The 15341-nt window shown below is 34.0% G+C and overlaps 2 protein-coding genes across 3 annotated transcripts; one reads left to right on the plus strand and one right to left on the minus strand.

Moving 5' to 3' along the window:
• Positions 1–3932: 3932 nt before the first annotated feature.
• LOC114275257 (putative methyltransferase At1g29790) lies at positions 3933–5610 on the plus strand. The gene has a single exon (XM_028217269.2). The coding sequence runs from the start codon at positions 4048–4050 to the stop codon at positions 5296–5298; it is 1251 nt and encodes a 416-aa protein (XP_028073070.2). The 5' UTR covers positions 3933–4047; the 3' UTR covers positions 5299–5610.
• Positions 5611–6130: 520 nt separating this feature from the next.
• Positions 6131–14348, minus strand: MP (Transcriptional factor B3 family protein / auxin-responsive factor AUX/IAA-like protein). 2 transcript variants are annotated; one of them, XM_028217267.2, is made up of 15 exons: positions 13194–14348; positions 12966–13079; positions 12525–12637; positions 10559–10657; positions 10377–10433; positions 10109–10261; positions 9904–9988; positions 9587–9677; positions 9099–9263; positions 8876–8998; positions 8670–8745; positions 8430–8565; positions 7063–8348; positions 6787–6974; positions 6131–6567 (listed from the first exon to the last, which is right to left on the minus strand). In XM_028217267.2, the coding sequence occupies exons 2-15, from the start codon at positions 13066–13068 to the stop codon at positions 6408–6410; spliced, it is 2835 nt and encodes a 944-aa protein (XP_028073068.2). In that variant the 5' UTR covers positions 13069–13079; positions 13194–14348; the 3' UTR covers positions 6131–6407. The 2 variants fall into 2 exon arrangements, with proteins under 2 accessions (XP_028073068.2, XP_028073069.2); XM_028217268.2 differs by having other exon boundaries at positions 13694–14103.
• Between the last annotated feature and the right edge of the window lie 993 nt (positions 14349–15341).

Raw genomic sequence — 15341 nt, forward strand, 5'->3', positions numbered from 1 at the left:
GTATATGTAATTTGCCCTATATTTATCATAGAAGATGATATTAAAGATAATATTAATAGCATAAGAATTAGGAGAAGGTGCACGTGTTGGGTTGATGTCACCGGATCTCTTGTCATCCCAGCCGGCCGACACCTATATGCATGGTGTTTTGATTTTTGCCACTAAGGGATGGCAAGGGGTTAGTGGGGTGGATATTAATTTTTTATTTTTATTTTTTTATAATTATTTTTTTTCATTTCCTATTCTCCATTTCCCATGGCTATTATCCTTTTCATCTCCTAATGGGTTTGGATATTTCTCAACTTAACTTGACTCCCTTTTTTTATCTTTTATTATTTTATATTTTTAAGATTCACAACCAAAACTAAATATACATTCAATCTTTTTTTTATTTAAGATTCACAACTTCTTCTTCTTTTTTCTTTTTTTTTTTGGTAAGATTCACAACCAAAACTAAATATACATTCAATTTTTATTTTATTTTTTTTAAGGTTCACAACCTTTTTTTTTTTTTTTAGGTAAGATTCACAACCAAAGCTAAATATACATTTAATTTTTTTTATTTTTTTTAAGGTTCACAATCTTTTTTTTTTTTAAGATTCACAACCAAAACTAAATATACATTCAATCTTATTTTATTTTATTTGGCTCAACAATAAAATCAAATACGCATTAATTAATATTGTCACATTATTCTTGTCAAATTTTATGTATATCCAGAATTTTTAAAATTTATTTCGAAAAATTCAATCTTAACCAAAGCTAAATATACATTCAATTTTTTTTTATTATTATTATTTTTTTTAAGATTCACAACCAAACCTAAATATACATTCAATCTTATTTTATTTTATTTAGCTCAACAACAAAATCAAATACACATTAATTAACATTGTCACGTTATTATTGTCAAATTTTATGTATATCTAGAATTTTTTAAATTTATTTAGAAAAATTCTATTCCTACAAAAAAAAATTCCATCTTCTTTTTTAATTTTATGTATCTCCTTCTCCTCTCTATTAATTGATGTTTGATAATCTGAAGGTGAGTTATTGCTCTCGTTTCCATCTTCTTCTTCTTCTTTTTTTAAAATTTTTTTTTATTTGCATTTATAGAATAAATTTTTTTATTTCAATATCTCCTGCAATTTTTTTATTGGATTTCTTTTTGATTTGATGGTAACCTTAAATTAAATTTTTCAATTTTCATCTTAACTAATGATTACCTTAATTGAAATTTTGTACAATTTTGTCTTCAATTTTCATGTTTTGGTTATGATTAATTGCGCGTTTTTTATCGACAGTCACAATCTTGTTACCGCTAGATTGTCGTCATCGCAAATCGTCGTTGTTGTAGTGAGAGGATGAGAAAGAGTGAGAATTAGAACTCTAATTGTCAATAGAGTAGGGATGACAATGGATAACCTACCATGTGGGTATCCATGGAGACCCAAGCCAAATACTTGGGTTTTCCCTTTTTTCTTGTTTCTCGGGTAGGGTAAGTGATGTTCTTTAAATCTTAACCGGGGATGGGTACCCACTAATTTTCCCATTTTCTTTTTTGGGTACATCAGAAAATAATTTCTCCATATGTTTTCACTACTCTGTTGACAATTAGAGTTCTAATTCTCACTCTCTCTCATCCTCTCACTACAGCAATGGCGATTTGCGATGACGACAATCTAGCGGTGACAAGATTGTGACTATCGATCAAAAATGCGCAATTAATCATAACCAAAACATGAAAATTGAAGACAAAAATGTATAAAATTTTAATTAAGGTGATCGCTAGTTAAGATGAAAATTGAAAAATTCAATCTAAGGCAACCATCAAATCAGAGAGAAATCTAATAAAACAATTGCAGGAGATATTAAAACAAGAAAATTTATTCTATAAATGCAAATAAAAAAAATTAAAAAGAAGAACAAGAAGAAGATGGAAACGAGAGCAATAACTCACCTTCAAATTATCGAAGATCAATTAATAGAGAGGAGAAGGCGATACATAAAATTAAAAAAAAATTAAAAAAGAAGATGAAACTTTTTTGTAGGAATAGAATTTTTTTAAATAAATTTAAAAAATTCTAGATATGCATAAAATTTGACAAGAATAATGTGACAATGTTAATTAATGTGTATTTGATTTTGTTGTTGAGCCAAATAAAATAAAATAAGATTGAATGTATATTTAGCTTTGGTTTTGAATCTTTAAAAAAAAAAAAATGGTTGTGAACCTTAAACAAAAAAAAAAGATTGAATGTATATTTAGCTTTGGTTGTGAATCTTAAAAATTTAAAAAAAAATGGTTGTGAACCTTATTAAAAAAAAAAAAGAGTTGGTTGTGAACCTGAAAAAATAAATAAAACAAAAAAGATTGAATGTATATTTAGTTTTGGTTATGAATCTTTAAAAAAAAAAAAACATATGGGAAAATTAGTAGGTACCCATCCCCTGTGGATATTTAAAGAATATCATTTACCCTACCCAATGGATAAAAAAAAAATGGAGAAAACCTATGTAATTGGTTGGGTCTCCATGGATACCCACAGGATAAGTTATTCATTGACATCCCTACTAACACTTTCTAGGAGTAATTATTTTTATTCTAAAAAAATAAAATGTTGGTTGCATATAAATAAATCTTTCTTAAAAAAATAATATTATGTATATATTTTTTTTATATTTTTTTAAACACAAAGCAATAATGTTTAAATTCATACGTATACATGAAGAGTTTATTGGGCATTTTTTAAATAAGTACAATTATTGTTAAAAAAAAATAAATACGTACACTTAGGCCTCATTTGGGAACAGGCTATTTTAGTAATTTTTTGGCTTTTTACGAAAAGATGTGTAGAAAAGTAGAGAGGTGATGTGACTAGTTTTAGTTGGCTTTTTGATTTTTTGGCTAAAATAGTCAGTCCCCAAACGAGGCCTAAGTATACTTATTTAAGTCACATTACTTCTTTATTCTTTTGCGCACTTTTTATTAAAAAGTTAAAAAGTATACTTATGTAAATCATTTCAAATAATTTCAAAATCTATTTACTTGGTCTAAAAGTATGAAAGAAAGATAAATAAATAAAATTATATATAATATTTTTTAATTTGAAAATAAAAAAATTAATGTTGTGATAATTTTTATCCTAATAGGCAAAATAAGTGCGATAAGATCAACAAATATATATATACATATACACAAATCAGTGTGTTTGGTTTCAGTTTTCTAAATTCAATTTTCTGAAAATAAAGTTTTTTGTTTTTGCATATTTTTTTTGTTTTCAATAAATATTTTTAAAATTTTAAGTAGTTTTTTATTTTTTTAGATGCAACTTACTTAAATGTATCTAAATAGTAAAATATTTGTGAAAAAATATTTTAAAAAATTAATAAATACAACAAATGTACTGAAATTTCATATTTTTTTGTATTTTTTGATATGTAGTGTATTTTTTTAAAAAAAAATTTACAAATATTTTACTTTTTAAGTGTATTTATATTAGGTGTGTCTAAAAATTAAAAAAAAATTACTTAAAATATTTTAAAAAATTCATTGAAAACATTAAAATATGAAAAATAAAAAAATAAAATTTTTTAAAAATTATTTTCTGAAAACTAAAACCAAACAAGCTGAGTAGTTTCTAAAGTATATAACTGCGTGTATTGTAGTTCCTAATTATAATTACATTCTTGAATTTAAAAGATATTAAGAAAAATTTATTTCCTCATCCAAATAAACTTCGAGACATGTGAAATACATAATATTATCAACAGCAAAAAAATAAATAAATTCCAATAGTGTGTTTGTGCTTCAATTGATAATTACTAAGGGAAAGTACTTGAATTGATGTGAAGTTTCTGAATATAATTCATACAAATTAAATATTAAGCACTATTTATATATTAAAAAAATAATTTTAAATTATGGTTTGTGAAAGGCAGTCTCATTTCTCTCATCTTTCCATCAATGATCAAACTCGGAAAAGGTTTTGACTTACAACCGTTCCACAAATCTCAGTTCACCCACACAACTCTTGCAGAGCAAAGATGGGCTTGGTTTCACTAAAGATAGGCGATGGAACAGCCAGATTCAAAAGGGTTACACTCAGTTCTTCGGCAATGAATGTCCTCATGCTCTTCTCTGTACTCACCACCAATCTTTTTGCTCTCTACTCCTTCACATCATCCCCAAAGAACCAGACACTACTTCACCATGCTCACAAGAACATCTCTCTCATCTCACAGCAAGTGTCTTTGATCCTCAGAGAGATCGATTCTTCTCAGAACAAGCCAACCCAGACGGAGAAAGGGCTTCTCGGCTATGAAACAATCGATCTTTCAAGACCCAACATTGCGAATGAGCTCAAACTCTTCCTCCAACACCACAAGCTCCCTCTGGGGAAAGATTCAAGAACTGGGATCACCGAAATGGTGGCTTCTGTGGGCCATTCCTGTGAGAAATCGATGGATTTGTTGTCTCAATACATGAATTACAGAGTCAGTGGACCCTGCCCCGACGATTGGAGCCTTGCCCAGAAGCTGATTTTGAGAGGATGCGAGCCTCTGCCGAGAAGGAGGTGCTTTGCCAAGTCTATTCCCAAGGTGGGTCTGTACTCTTTTCCAATTTCTCTTTGGAAGAATGTTAGTGATAAGACTGTAAACTGGAGTGGTCTTGGTTGCAAGAATTTACAGTGTTTGAATAGCAAGAAATTAAGTAAAGATTGTGTTGGTTGCTTTGATTTGGTTAATGGGTTTGAAAATCCAAAGTATGTTAACTCTAGAACCAAAAATGATTTCGTTATTGATGATGTGCTAGCTTTGGGAAGTGGTGGAATCAGAATTGGGTTTGATCTTGGTGGTGGGTCTGGAACCTTTGCTGCAAGAATGGCAGAGAGGAATGTAACTGTAATCACTGCTACATTGAATATTGATGCCCCGTTTAGCGAATTCATCGCTGCAAGAGGGCTTTTCCCTCTGTACTTGAGTTTGGATCATAGATTCCCCTTTTATGATAATGTGTTCGATTTAGTTCATGTTGCGAGTGCATTGGATGTTGGTGGCCGCTCGGAGAAGTTGGAGTTCCTAATGTTTGATATTGATCGGATTTTGAGGCCCGGTGGACTGTTTTGGCTGGACAACTTTTATTGCACCAGTGATGAAAAGAAAGGAGCTTTAACCCGATTAATTGAACGGTTTGGGTTCAAAAAACTGAAATGGGTTGTGGGAGATAAGGTAAATGGGTCAGGGAAATCGGAGGTTTATTTGTCTGTTGTTCTACAGAAACCAGTAAGAGTATAATGATCATGAGCTTCTACTGAGAGCTTGAGAGGGTAAGAATAGTGTTGTATATAAGGTCTACTACGGTTGCAGGTGGTTAGCAAGGATGGACATCCTTGTTTCAAGTTCATTTTCACCTGACAGTAGATCTTCAACAATCAGTTTAAGTCCGCGCCTGAGTTATTTGTTTGACGGAACGATGATCACAAAATGTACATGGTACTAAACTTCATTGTCAAGTGGTTGTGTTGAACTGATGGGCCACCTGGTGGTGGCATTTGAAGTTTTTTTTCTCTGTCTTTTAACATCAGTAGCATTTGAAGTTGGTTTTGATATGTTGGTATATGCAGTTCTGAAGGTGACTGAGATGATTAACTGCACTCGTTTCAAATTGTTGAGATTCACAACCTTTTGTCCATAATTTTTGGTATTAGGGTTATTTATAAAATAAATTAAAAAAAAAAAAAAATACTTTGAGAATTTGAGCTGACAAAATATTTGATGTCACTTGTGCTTATTGAGACAAAAATAAGGTTATTTAGTTTAAATAACATGAAAAAACTAATCCTCCTAAAACTAAAGAAATGGTTAAATCCATTTGATCACTGTTATATAAAAGACACTTCGGCGAAATTTCTATACTACTTTGCTTGAAGATCTTGAATTTGTCATGACATGAAATGATTTATACATTTTTATTTTTTATGGATAACCAAAAAGAATTAATATATCTGTTCCTTTTTTTTTTTCTTCTCTTTAAAAATTCAAAATCTAAACATGACACGAGTATTTTGTGTCTGTTCCAGTTTGGACAAGTGGTAAATCACGTAGCAAAAGAAGCATGATCACGAGCTACATGAATTGGCTCTTCATGACAAATCTCATACACTAGTACATAGGAAAATGTATATCTAACGTTGTTCATACATATAATTTTCCAACTCTACAATCCAAATCTAAAACAAAGCTCTATCACTTGGCCTTGCTCGAGGTTCTCTTTTAATGACAATTAAGATGCCACAAATTAATTTTCAGAATCAGCCAAGCAAAAGATAAATCAACCAACCAATCTCTGCTGTTGAAGCAGGCAGCAAGAGGGTAGCCTCTGTATCAGGTAAGGCCGAAGTGGATCAGTTAGGAGCATCCCAAGCACGGCCGCTTTCTGATATCAGTACGGTAGTACCCTGCATGTTGGCGGTATTGTTGAGAAGCTGCATTCCCTCTTCACTCATCTTCTGAACTTCAGATGGTGATAGAATTCGTATGCAGCGGACACAGCTAATGAATTCCCTGCAGACAAAAAACATTGAATCAAAGCCATCCGAAATTAATAATATTCAGAAAAACAAGAAAACATAGTTGCAAAAGAAAAGCAAAGCAAGTTAAATTGATTTTCAGAGCAAGAAGTTTAGGATTTAAATGGAATTTCAGAACACCAAATTTGATAGAAAAGCTAAGCAAATTAAGAAAGGAAAATTTAAAAGAGTGTGCGAGCGAAGGAAGACTTACTCCCATGGATCGTCCCCAACAAGTAGAACATCATTCTCAAAATCCACATACACTAGTTTCCAGCCAGAACCTCTGTCATTGAGCAGCCCCTCGAGTCCAAACATGCACTCAATGGCAGAGAGCAGTTCATCGTAATTCTTGAAACTCGATACATCAATTGACCTACCAACAGATCCAGCCTTTTGAATCTGCCAATAGCATTTATTCATCACCACCACGGTTAATGAAAGAATTAGGATACAAATAAGATTCTTCGGAATTTATAAAAATTCTAACCTTTGTATAGGTTCGTACTGGTGGAGCCACTTGTTGCCATGCGTTGTTCTGCAAAAGGCCACTGTCATCAAAATCCACATTGCTTGAAGAAGCACCGCCTGAGCTATCCGGGAACTCTTGCAAAGAAAATGCCCGAGAGTCAGCTAGGCTAGCTGATGTAATCTGGGACTGAACATCCTGACTTGAACTGAAGTTCCCAATTAAATAATCCGAGGGATTTTGAAAAGCACCATCTTTTGACGTGCAAAACTCGTCCAAGATGGTCACGCTTGAAACAGAAGGATCAATCACTGTGCTTCCACCATTGCTACCATCAAAGTTAAGACAACTATATATGTCACTTTGGTTATGGCTTTCATCCGACAAATCTTTCAACCCATTTGGATTAGATCTACACTGAAGACTATAAAGATCTTGCTGAGGTAAAGGAGCGAATTGGGTTGTCTGGGACAAACACCGTAAAGTATTCAGCTGGTGATCCCACGTTTCGTGGCCCACTGAGGTTACAGTGGGCTTAACGGTTTCCGAAAACACCACTGAAGATTCTTGCTTTCCAAACACCGATGAAGGTCCGGGCGACCTGAGAATAGCAGCGTTCAAATTCCAATCATTCATGTCAGGGTATGGAATTAAACCATTGAAATTAGTACACTCTAATTGGTGAGCATCAAGCTGCTGAGGGTGGGCTGCCAATGATTCGAACTGTGACTGCATGAGCCAAGGACTAGTCTGCAACTGTGACAAACAATGGTTCTGGTTGAGGAATGTCAACTGATTTACAAGATTCTGTGGAATCGTAGTGTTTGAAGCCAGTTTGTCTTCGTTGCATGGCCCCGTAGAAGTTAACTGGCTTAACTGAGCCGATGAAAGTATGGGTTCGACTTTTGACACTTGAGTGCTTGACCCGTATGGCAATTGATTTCCTAGTTTTTCTGGAGCTTGCAGCTGTGCAAAGTTTGGGTTTATGGGATTGGATTGGTCAAGGTGGATTTGAGGACGGTTTTCACTTTCTGACAAAATATTATCAGGCGGGATGACCTGAGGTCTTTGCTTGGTCATCACCTGTGTCATAGTCGTAGCCTCTTGCAACGAAGATCCTTTAGCAGCGGAGTCTTGAATGGGAGCAACAGTTCCGGGATTGTTAGCGCTCGGTTTTATTAGCATCTTGATCAGTTGTTCTGACCATAGGCTTGAAATCGAGGGAGGATATGGAAGATCACCAGTTAGGTTTTCAGGAACTCGGATGAAAGGCCTCTTTGCCAGACTCTCCCATTCATTTTGTTCTCCTGTTACAATAATAGTTATCATTGTTCAATGAAAATATTTAAAAATTTGCACACTTGAAGATAGAATCAAGTTGAACTTACCGAAAAAGCCACTTTGTAGAGGTCGTTTGAAGCTTGAAGTCAGAGACGGAAAAATGAAGAGACTTTCCGGAGTCTCAATTTCCCATGGACTCACTCTTTTCTGTTTTTCACCGCAGCCAGTCTCATCCCACTCTACCTATTTACGAAACATATGCATTAAAAGTCTAAACTATAATAGCAAACAAGCAAGTTTTTGAAGATTGCATTAGAGAATTCTAGTCCTTAAACAGACTGGTGCACCTGAAGATTGCGCCATTTGGAACCGGGCCATCTTAGCGGATCTAACTCGCTAATACCAACAATTGAACCCATATATCTGCAGAAAATACGAGAAAGATGAACTTATATCTCCACATATTCACAGAAACAAGTACTCATTTTTGAACCAAAACAAACATTCACCGTGCATTGATTTGATACCAATGTGCACTTGTTGAGATTGTTACCTGCGCTTGCCTGACTCCTCTGTTTCAAACATCATTCCAAACCTCATACCAACTGCGAGTTGCGTGCCATATACAGATTTTCGATACTTGACCAAAGGAACGACAAATTCTGAAGGGCATGCCCTATAGATAAGTAGAGATCACAAAACAATCAGGAAATTGTAAAAGGTCTCAAATATATGAACACTCCAGAATTAGGTAAAAAGGTAATTGTCAAACATACCTTGGATTATAGAAAATTGTAAATGGGCTTCGATTAGCAGCAGCATGGGCCGCGGCAGCAAGGACTCCAATGTGCATGCTATCGGCAGATAGGACTGATGATGGTAAAGCTGTTTGCTGACGATTTGCACGCCTCACACCCAGCAATAGTTGTGATTTTTCATCCCTACTTAGACAAATGTATAATAACATTGTAACCAATAAGACAATATACAATAGAAGTCAAATAAAGCATCATATTAATGTCATTTTTTAAACAATTTCCTGCATCTATTGTAACATAATAAAATTAAATTTCGATCTCCATTCATAAATAAATCCACTGGTTGAGGTTGCAAGTGTACACATAAGGTGGAAAATTCAAAACTAAGCAAATGGATTCCCAAACAAGCAAGGGCACACACGTGCGCACACACATAGAGGTTATCTTAAGATTTTGGTGTTATTTGCAGTTTCAAAGTAGAATAAAAAATAAAGTATTGTAAATACCTTATAAACAGAACAGCATCACCTGCTCTAAGCCTCTTTGCACCAACAAACATACTCCAGCCAGTAGTGAGAAGGTGTCGCTTTGGCTGCCCTAAATAAAATGGAACAAAAACAAAATAATTTTAAGATAAGAAATATAATGCCATTGAGAAGAATAAAACAAAAAAACAATTGTCAATAATGTTCACTGATAACTACAAACAAAATGAACCATGTACATTTGGGTCACTTCACTGGCAGTCAAGCATTTGTCCTAAAAGGAAATAAGTTGTTCTTAAAACAAATAAATAAAAAGGATATATCATATGCATCCTCACCGCGGTATATGTGACGAAATGTCCAGGTATTATCATGCAAGTCACGAACAACGAGCTCTTGAGTTGGTGGTTGCATTGAATAGTCCTAAATAAAGAAAGAAAGAATAAAAATGATGTTACTAAGATTAAAATGCGACATTCCTCAATTCCACCACCACCACCACAGCTAGTAAGGTCATCTCATTCTAAAATATGAAAGCCTCACCAATGGTGGAAAGAGCTTTTCTGCTGCCCTACGAGGCACCGAGAAGCCACCGTGTGTACTTGTATCACTAGCGGTCAAAGTTTTGCAGAAGAATTCAGTTGGATGTTTACTGGGCTTTAGACCAAAATCGGGTATAGGGAAGACATCTTTTTCCTGATCCAAAAGCATTTACATATATTTAGGATCAGTAACTCACATTTTAACTTTAAAAAAAAAATAAAACTAATCAAATGAAGATTAGATATATTTTTAAAGTAGCTAGGCTTACAGAGCTGACAGGTTGAAGGCTCATTTGGGCATAGATCTCATCTGTTTCTTTGTCCGCCTATATCATCAGACAAACCAGGAAAGATAAGACTCGCAACATATAAATTGAGAAATATAAAATTTGATATATTGACTTATTTTTCTGGTATCAATAAAGAGGGAAGCCACCCGATAGCACCATACATGTAGAGTAACATTGTGAACTTGGCACAACAGCTGAGACTGGAGATTTGGATAGTTAGGGATATGTGAGGTTGCAGTTCTATTTGTGGAAACTGCCACCTGGTATAACACATTTAAGAATCCATTAGCTAACAAGAGCAACAAATATAGGGCTTACCCAAAAAAAAATAACAAATATATAGAGCTAATCATTAGTTGGTAAGCGATTTTATTACCAAAAAACTAATTAGTTGAAAATATGATAGAATAACAAAGAACAAGTTGCAAATATGCATTTATTTTCCTTTCTCAACCATTCCAACTTCCAAGAAAAATACAAAATTTGCAATATCTTTGTAACTTGTAAGCTATTTAGATCTTACAATGACAGCTATGCAGCAGTATTGCTCCTTTCCCACAGACTCAACATGTCAAATTGACGTTGGATAAAGACTACTAGATGACACAAACAACGCCCAATTAATACACATCAATGTGTGTTTGAGAGGAGAAAAATTGAGTACCCCCTAACCTTTGGCATAATGCGCAAAGTAGCGGTCTCAAAACTTGAACCCATAACCTCAACGTTATTAGGCCAAGACTACCAAATGATAGATTTTATAAATTAAAATAGAGTCAAGATTGATAGTCCAAACCATTCTTTGGACTGTTATATGACCTGTAAAGTCTAAATGTGGGCAAACCACTAAAATTGTGCATGTGGTGGTGCTGTAAGAAATTTTAAGAGCATTATACCTAGATAATAGACTTGAAAATGCCAGAACTGTGGTCAGAAATGATTAGATTTAAAGTCACATGAGGAATGAGTGGCTGAATTTTGACAAAAAGTCCTCATACTTCATATGACCACAAAAGTTTCTAGTTTGGATTGAAGCTATCTACCCCAGCAATCCATGACGCAAAACCTTGGAAACAAGATGAATAATTCATCTGCAATAAGACACTAGAAACTACAAAACAAAATCCTAGGCTGTGTTTAAGTGGGCTCTCAAATCATAATTCCACCCACTGATTTGAATGCTACGTTTGGTTCTGCGTTTCAAAAATAATTTCCACACCTGTGTTTGAAAAAGCATCTATCCAATGATCCACCCAAATGTCCCTCTGGACATCCGGTCAGTTGACCGAACAGTGATTTTTTTTTTTTGACACCTGTTATTTTTATATTTTAAATAAAAAATATTTTGAGAATTTTTTAAAAAAAAATTATGAGTTTTGAATAGACTTTTGAGTTGTATGTTTGATTATAAGTTGTAAATTTTTTAATCAAATATCATATATCACATCACTCAATTCAAAATTCATGACCAAACAAATATCCAACACTCAAATCATAATTCCAAAACTCACAAATTCAAAATACAACTCTATTCTCAAATTATAATTCTAAAGCCCTACCAAACGCAACCCTAGATTTTGCTTGGTCGTTCATCAAAGATCTATCATCAAAGATCTATCAGTAACAAAGTGTCACATGTCTTGGGAAAGGCACAATCAGATGTTAAAGAAAATTTTTGTTTCTACCCTTCATCCCTTGTTTTACTGCAACTTCTCTTGAGCCGGGTCTCAAGATTAATTCATTGAATTTCTGCTAAAATAGGAGTAACTTCACATTGATCTGATTCTACTTCTACTTCTCTCCTTTTCTATAATAGGAATAATTTCATCAGCTGCACAAGTGAGACAGAGCTCGCCCTACCTAAATTTATATCCCACCCCACTCCCCTCAACCGAATGAAAGTAGGATTGGATCCAAGTCTTAAGTATGACGACACAGAGACTTAAACAGCTTCAGCCTTGACCCTATCTCTTCATGCATTGTCATTGGCAATTACACTGCTAGACATATCCTATTAGGAAGACAATTGCTAATGAGCATGAAATTTTCAAGAGGACGACAACTAAAACCTACTATAAAATTAACAGAAAAAATAAATGAACTAAAATCAACAGAAGATATGCAAACCTGTTCACTGTGTCCTTGTGGGAAATAATAAACAAGGCTTCCAACCTGAGGCAAGGTCACCAATGGGCCAGCACACGCATGCCATAGCTCCGAATTTATCAGCTTGCGAACCCCTGAAACAAACCAGGGCCAAACCTATCAAAGATACATACTAGGAAAGCTCAAGAAACAAGTTCATAAGAGTGTTCTTCGAACTTTCAAGTCCAAATCACCATATTTTCAGGAACAAGCCATATGTATTAGCAAATTTAAGAACAAATTGAAGTAAAGACAGCCAGTGCACGAGACTCTTGCCAAAACAGAGTCTGAAAAGGCCAAAATTAAACCTATGTGCCATCACAACCCTAATGGCAAGCCTTACCATTGTCAAGTAGCCAATTTTAAGATGCAAAATGAAGTAAACATTAAAAACAAAACCACAACAGTTGAAGAAAGACTAACCAGAATGATCCTGCATTTCCTTTAACAATTTCATGTCCTCCAATAAAGTGTGTGCCCCAGAAACCAACCCCCTTGTTTTGACCTTGTCTTCAACAGAACCCATATGGTGTCCCTCTACAGAAACCAATCATTACATTAAACAAGCCAATTTGAAAAGGAAACCCAAGACTCAATTAATCGGAAAGTTAGCATTTTCCATACAAAATCCACAAAATTCCCTAAACCCACCTCAAGAAAACACCCCCTTCTTCAGAAGATTCAGACTTGAGGGTTGAACCACCTCAAGAAATGTCATATTTTTTAGAGGAAATGGGAAGAAAAACCAATACCCACTTCATGTAATCACATATCTCCCATGAAAATTAGAAATACCCAACAACCCACAAAAGAAATCACGTACTTTATTCCTGAGAATCCTAAGGAAATAAGGAGGGAAAACAAGCCAATTGGACAGAGGGCATGTCCGAAAAATCCAAAACCAAGGAACAAAACCTGCAAAAAGCTACTGAAATCTAAGTGGGCCTCTCTCTCTCTCTCTCTCTATCTATCAAGACTTCATCACAGTAAATAGTGAAAGGAAAAAAAATGGGGCTGCATCAAAGCACGCGGACCAAAGCATGAGTGGTCGGATTATCAAGTGCTTTCTTGTTTTTTTTTTTGTTATTGTTTTTTTTTAAATATATATATATATAAATCATAGCTCTCAACGAGTGACAAAAGAAACCGACCTTTCAATGAAAGTAGTCATCATACTGATTCCCCCATCTTTGCTTTCCCCATCTCCATCAACACACTACCAAAAACTCTCTCTCCCTCTCTCTGTGTCCTGGTTGCTTGAAACAGGGAAGAGTGTACACGCTGTTATCCTGCGCACACACTAGTGATTCCGTTGCAGCTTTAAACTCAGAAATTACAACAACAAAAAAAAGGAAAAAAAAAAAAAAGCAGAGAAAAACTATGAGAACACGAAATCGTACTCAAAAGTTCAGAGAAAGAGTCAGAAATTAAAAAAAGACCAATATGCATTTTTTTTTTAAAATAAAGAAAAGGAGGGAGGGTCTAGTCTCTTTTTCTGGTAAGAAAAGAAAAATCAAGAAAATAAAAAAAGGTGTGGCGCATTTTAGCAAGACAAAGCAAAGGCCCTTTTACGATTCACTTAAGTTGATTTTTTAATTTTTTTAATTATTTTAATTTGAAGATAGAAAATCTCGTTTGAAATCAATTTTTTGACTTTTTTAATTTGTATAAAAAAATAAAATAATTATAATTTAAATATAAAATTTTATTTTATTAAATTAAGAAAAAAAATTTATCCTTTTATAACTAAAATAATCTCAGTCTCACCCAAACCCAGCTGATAAACGAACACTTTTCCTTGGTTTTTCCTGACTACATATATAGATCTTTGTTTTTATTTTCGGCTTGTTTGGACTTGGATCGATCTCCTTCACCTGCCCTTTTCCATCAGATTTTCCCTCGTTTTTCCCGAGCTTTCCCATATGATATTTGACCGTTCGTCACGCGTGCGGTTCACGACAAAATTTGGGGAGGCGCATGTTAATCGAATTGACACGTGTAACCTGCCCGGTGGTGGAAAATAAAAAAAAAAAATTGAAATAAAATATGCTTTTTATTTTTGCGAGATTAGAAAATGAAAATAATTTATATCAGTCAATATTGCTGGTAGACATTAATCTGCCGAAAAACTTTATTGTTGATAGACATAATGAAAATAATTTTTATCACGTTTGGTTGCGGTCAAAAAAATTTACAGTGATCCTAGAGATCACTATTTTAGTGGCTCTAAACCTATTACTAATGAGGTGATAAAGTAAAAAAAACAAAACAAAAATAGCCACAATACATATTGTGGCAGCGGGTTCCACCTATTGTCACATCATTAGCGGTAGTGATAATTAGAGCTCTTACTCATTTTTCAAAAATTTAATCTGTCACTTGTTTGTCAGATTGATAAAAATTAATTCACATCCGTCTATTAGATTGACAAATATGAATTGAGCGGATTGGCCAATGGATACAAATCGATTTGGTTATTTAAATTTTTATAAATTTTGAACTAATTTGGCAAGTGGGTTGGGGCTAAAATAGCCACAAAAGACAAAACAGGCTATTTTAGCCACAACAAACAAAACATCACATCCAACCCATAATCATTACACTCTTCTCTCACAAAAAAAAGCCAAAAAGCCAAAAAGTCAAAAAGCCCTTCCCAAACCAAGCTTTTTAGCCCAGGCTAAAATAGCCAAAAAAGCCAAAAAGCCAAAAAGCCAACCCACTTCCCAAACGGAGGCATAATAACTTGTCAATATTTTTTTGGGATAATAATCCAACTCAACATAACTAAAAGATTATCAA

This window comes from Camellia sinensis, chromosome 3 (genome assembly GCF_055761805.1).
Source record: "Camellia sinensis isolate YWXY chromosome 3, ASM5576180v1, whole genome shotgun sequence".
Taxonomy (NCBI): domain Eukaryota; kingdom Viridiplantae; phylum Streptophyta; class Magnoliopsida; order Ericales; family Theaceae; genus Camellia; species Camellia sinensis.

Excerpts from the sequence above, each read along its gene's own strand:
- LOC114275257 (XM_028217269.2), top strand. The coding sequence starts at position 4,048 with ATGGGCTTGGTTTCACTAAAGATAGGCGATGGAACAGCCAGATTCAAA.
- MP (XM_028217267.2), bottom strand. The coding sequence starts at position 13,068 with ATGGGTTCTGTTGAAGACAAGGTCAAAACAAGGGGGTTGGTTTCTGGG. Across the intron at positions 12,638-12,965 it reads GGAAATGCAGGATCATTCTG|GGGTTCGCAAGCTGATAAAT; the intron begins GTTAGTCTTTCT and ends GGTTTGTTTCAG. Across the intron at positions 8,566-8,669 it reads CCAAATGGCGCAATCTTCAG|GTAGAGTGGGATGAGACTGG; the intron begins GTGCACCAGTCT and ends TTTCGTAAATAG.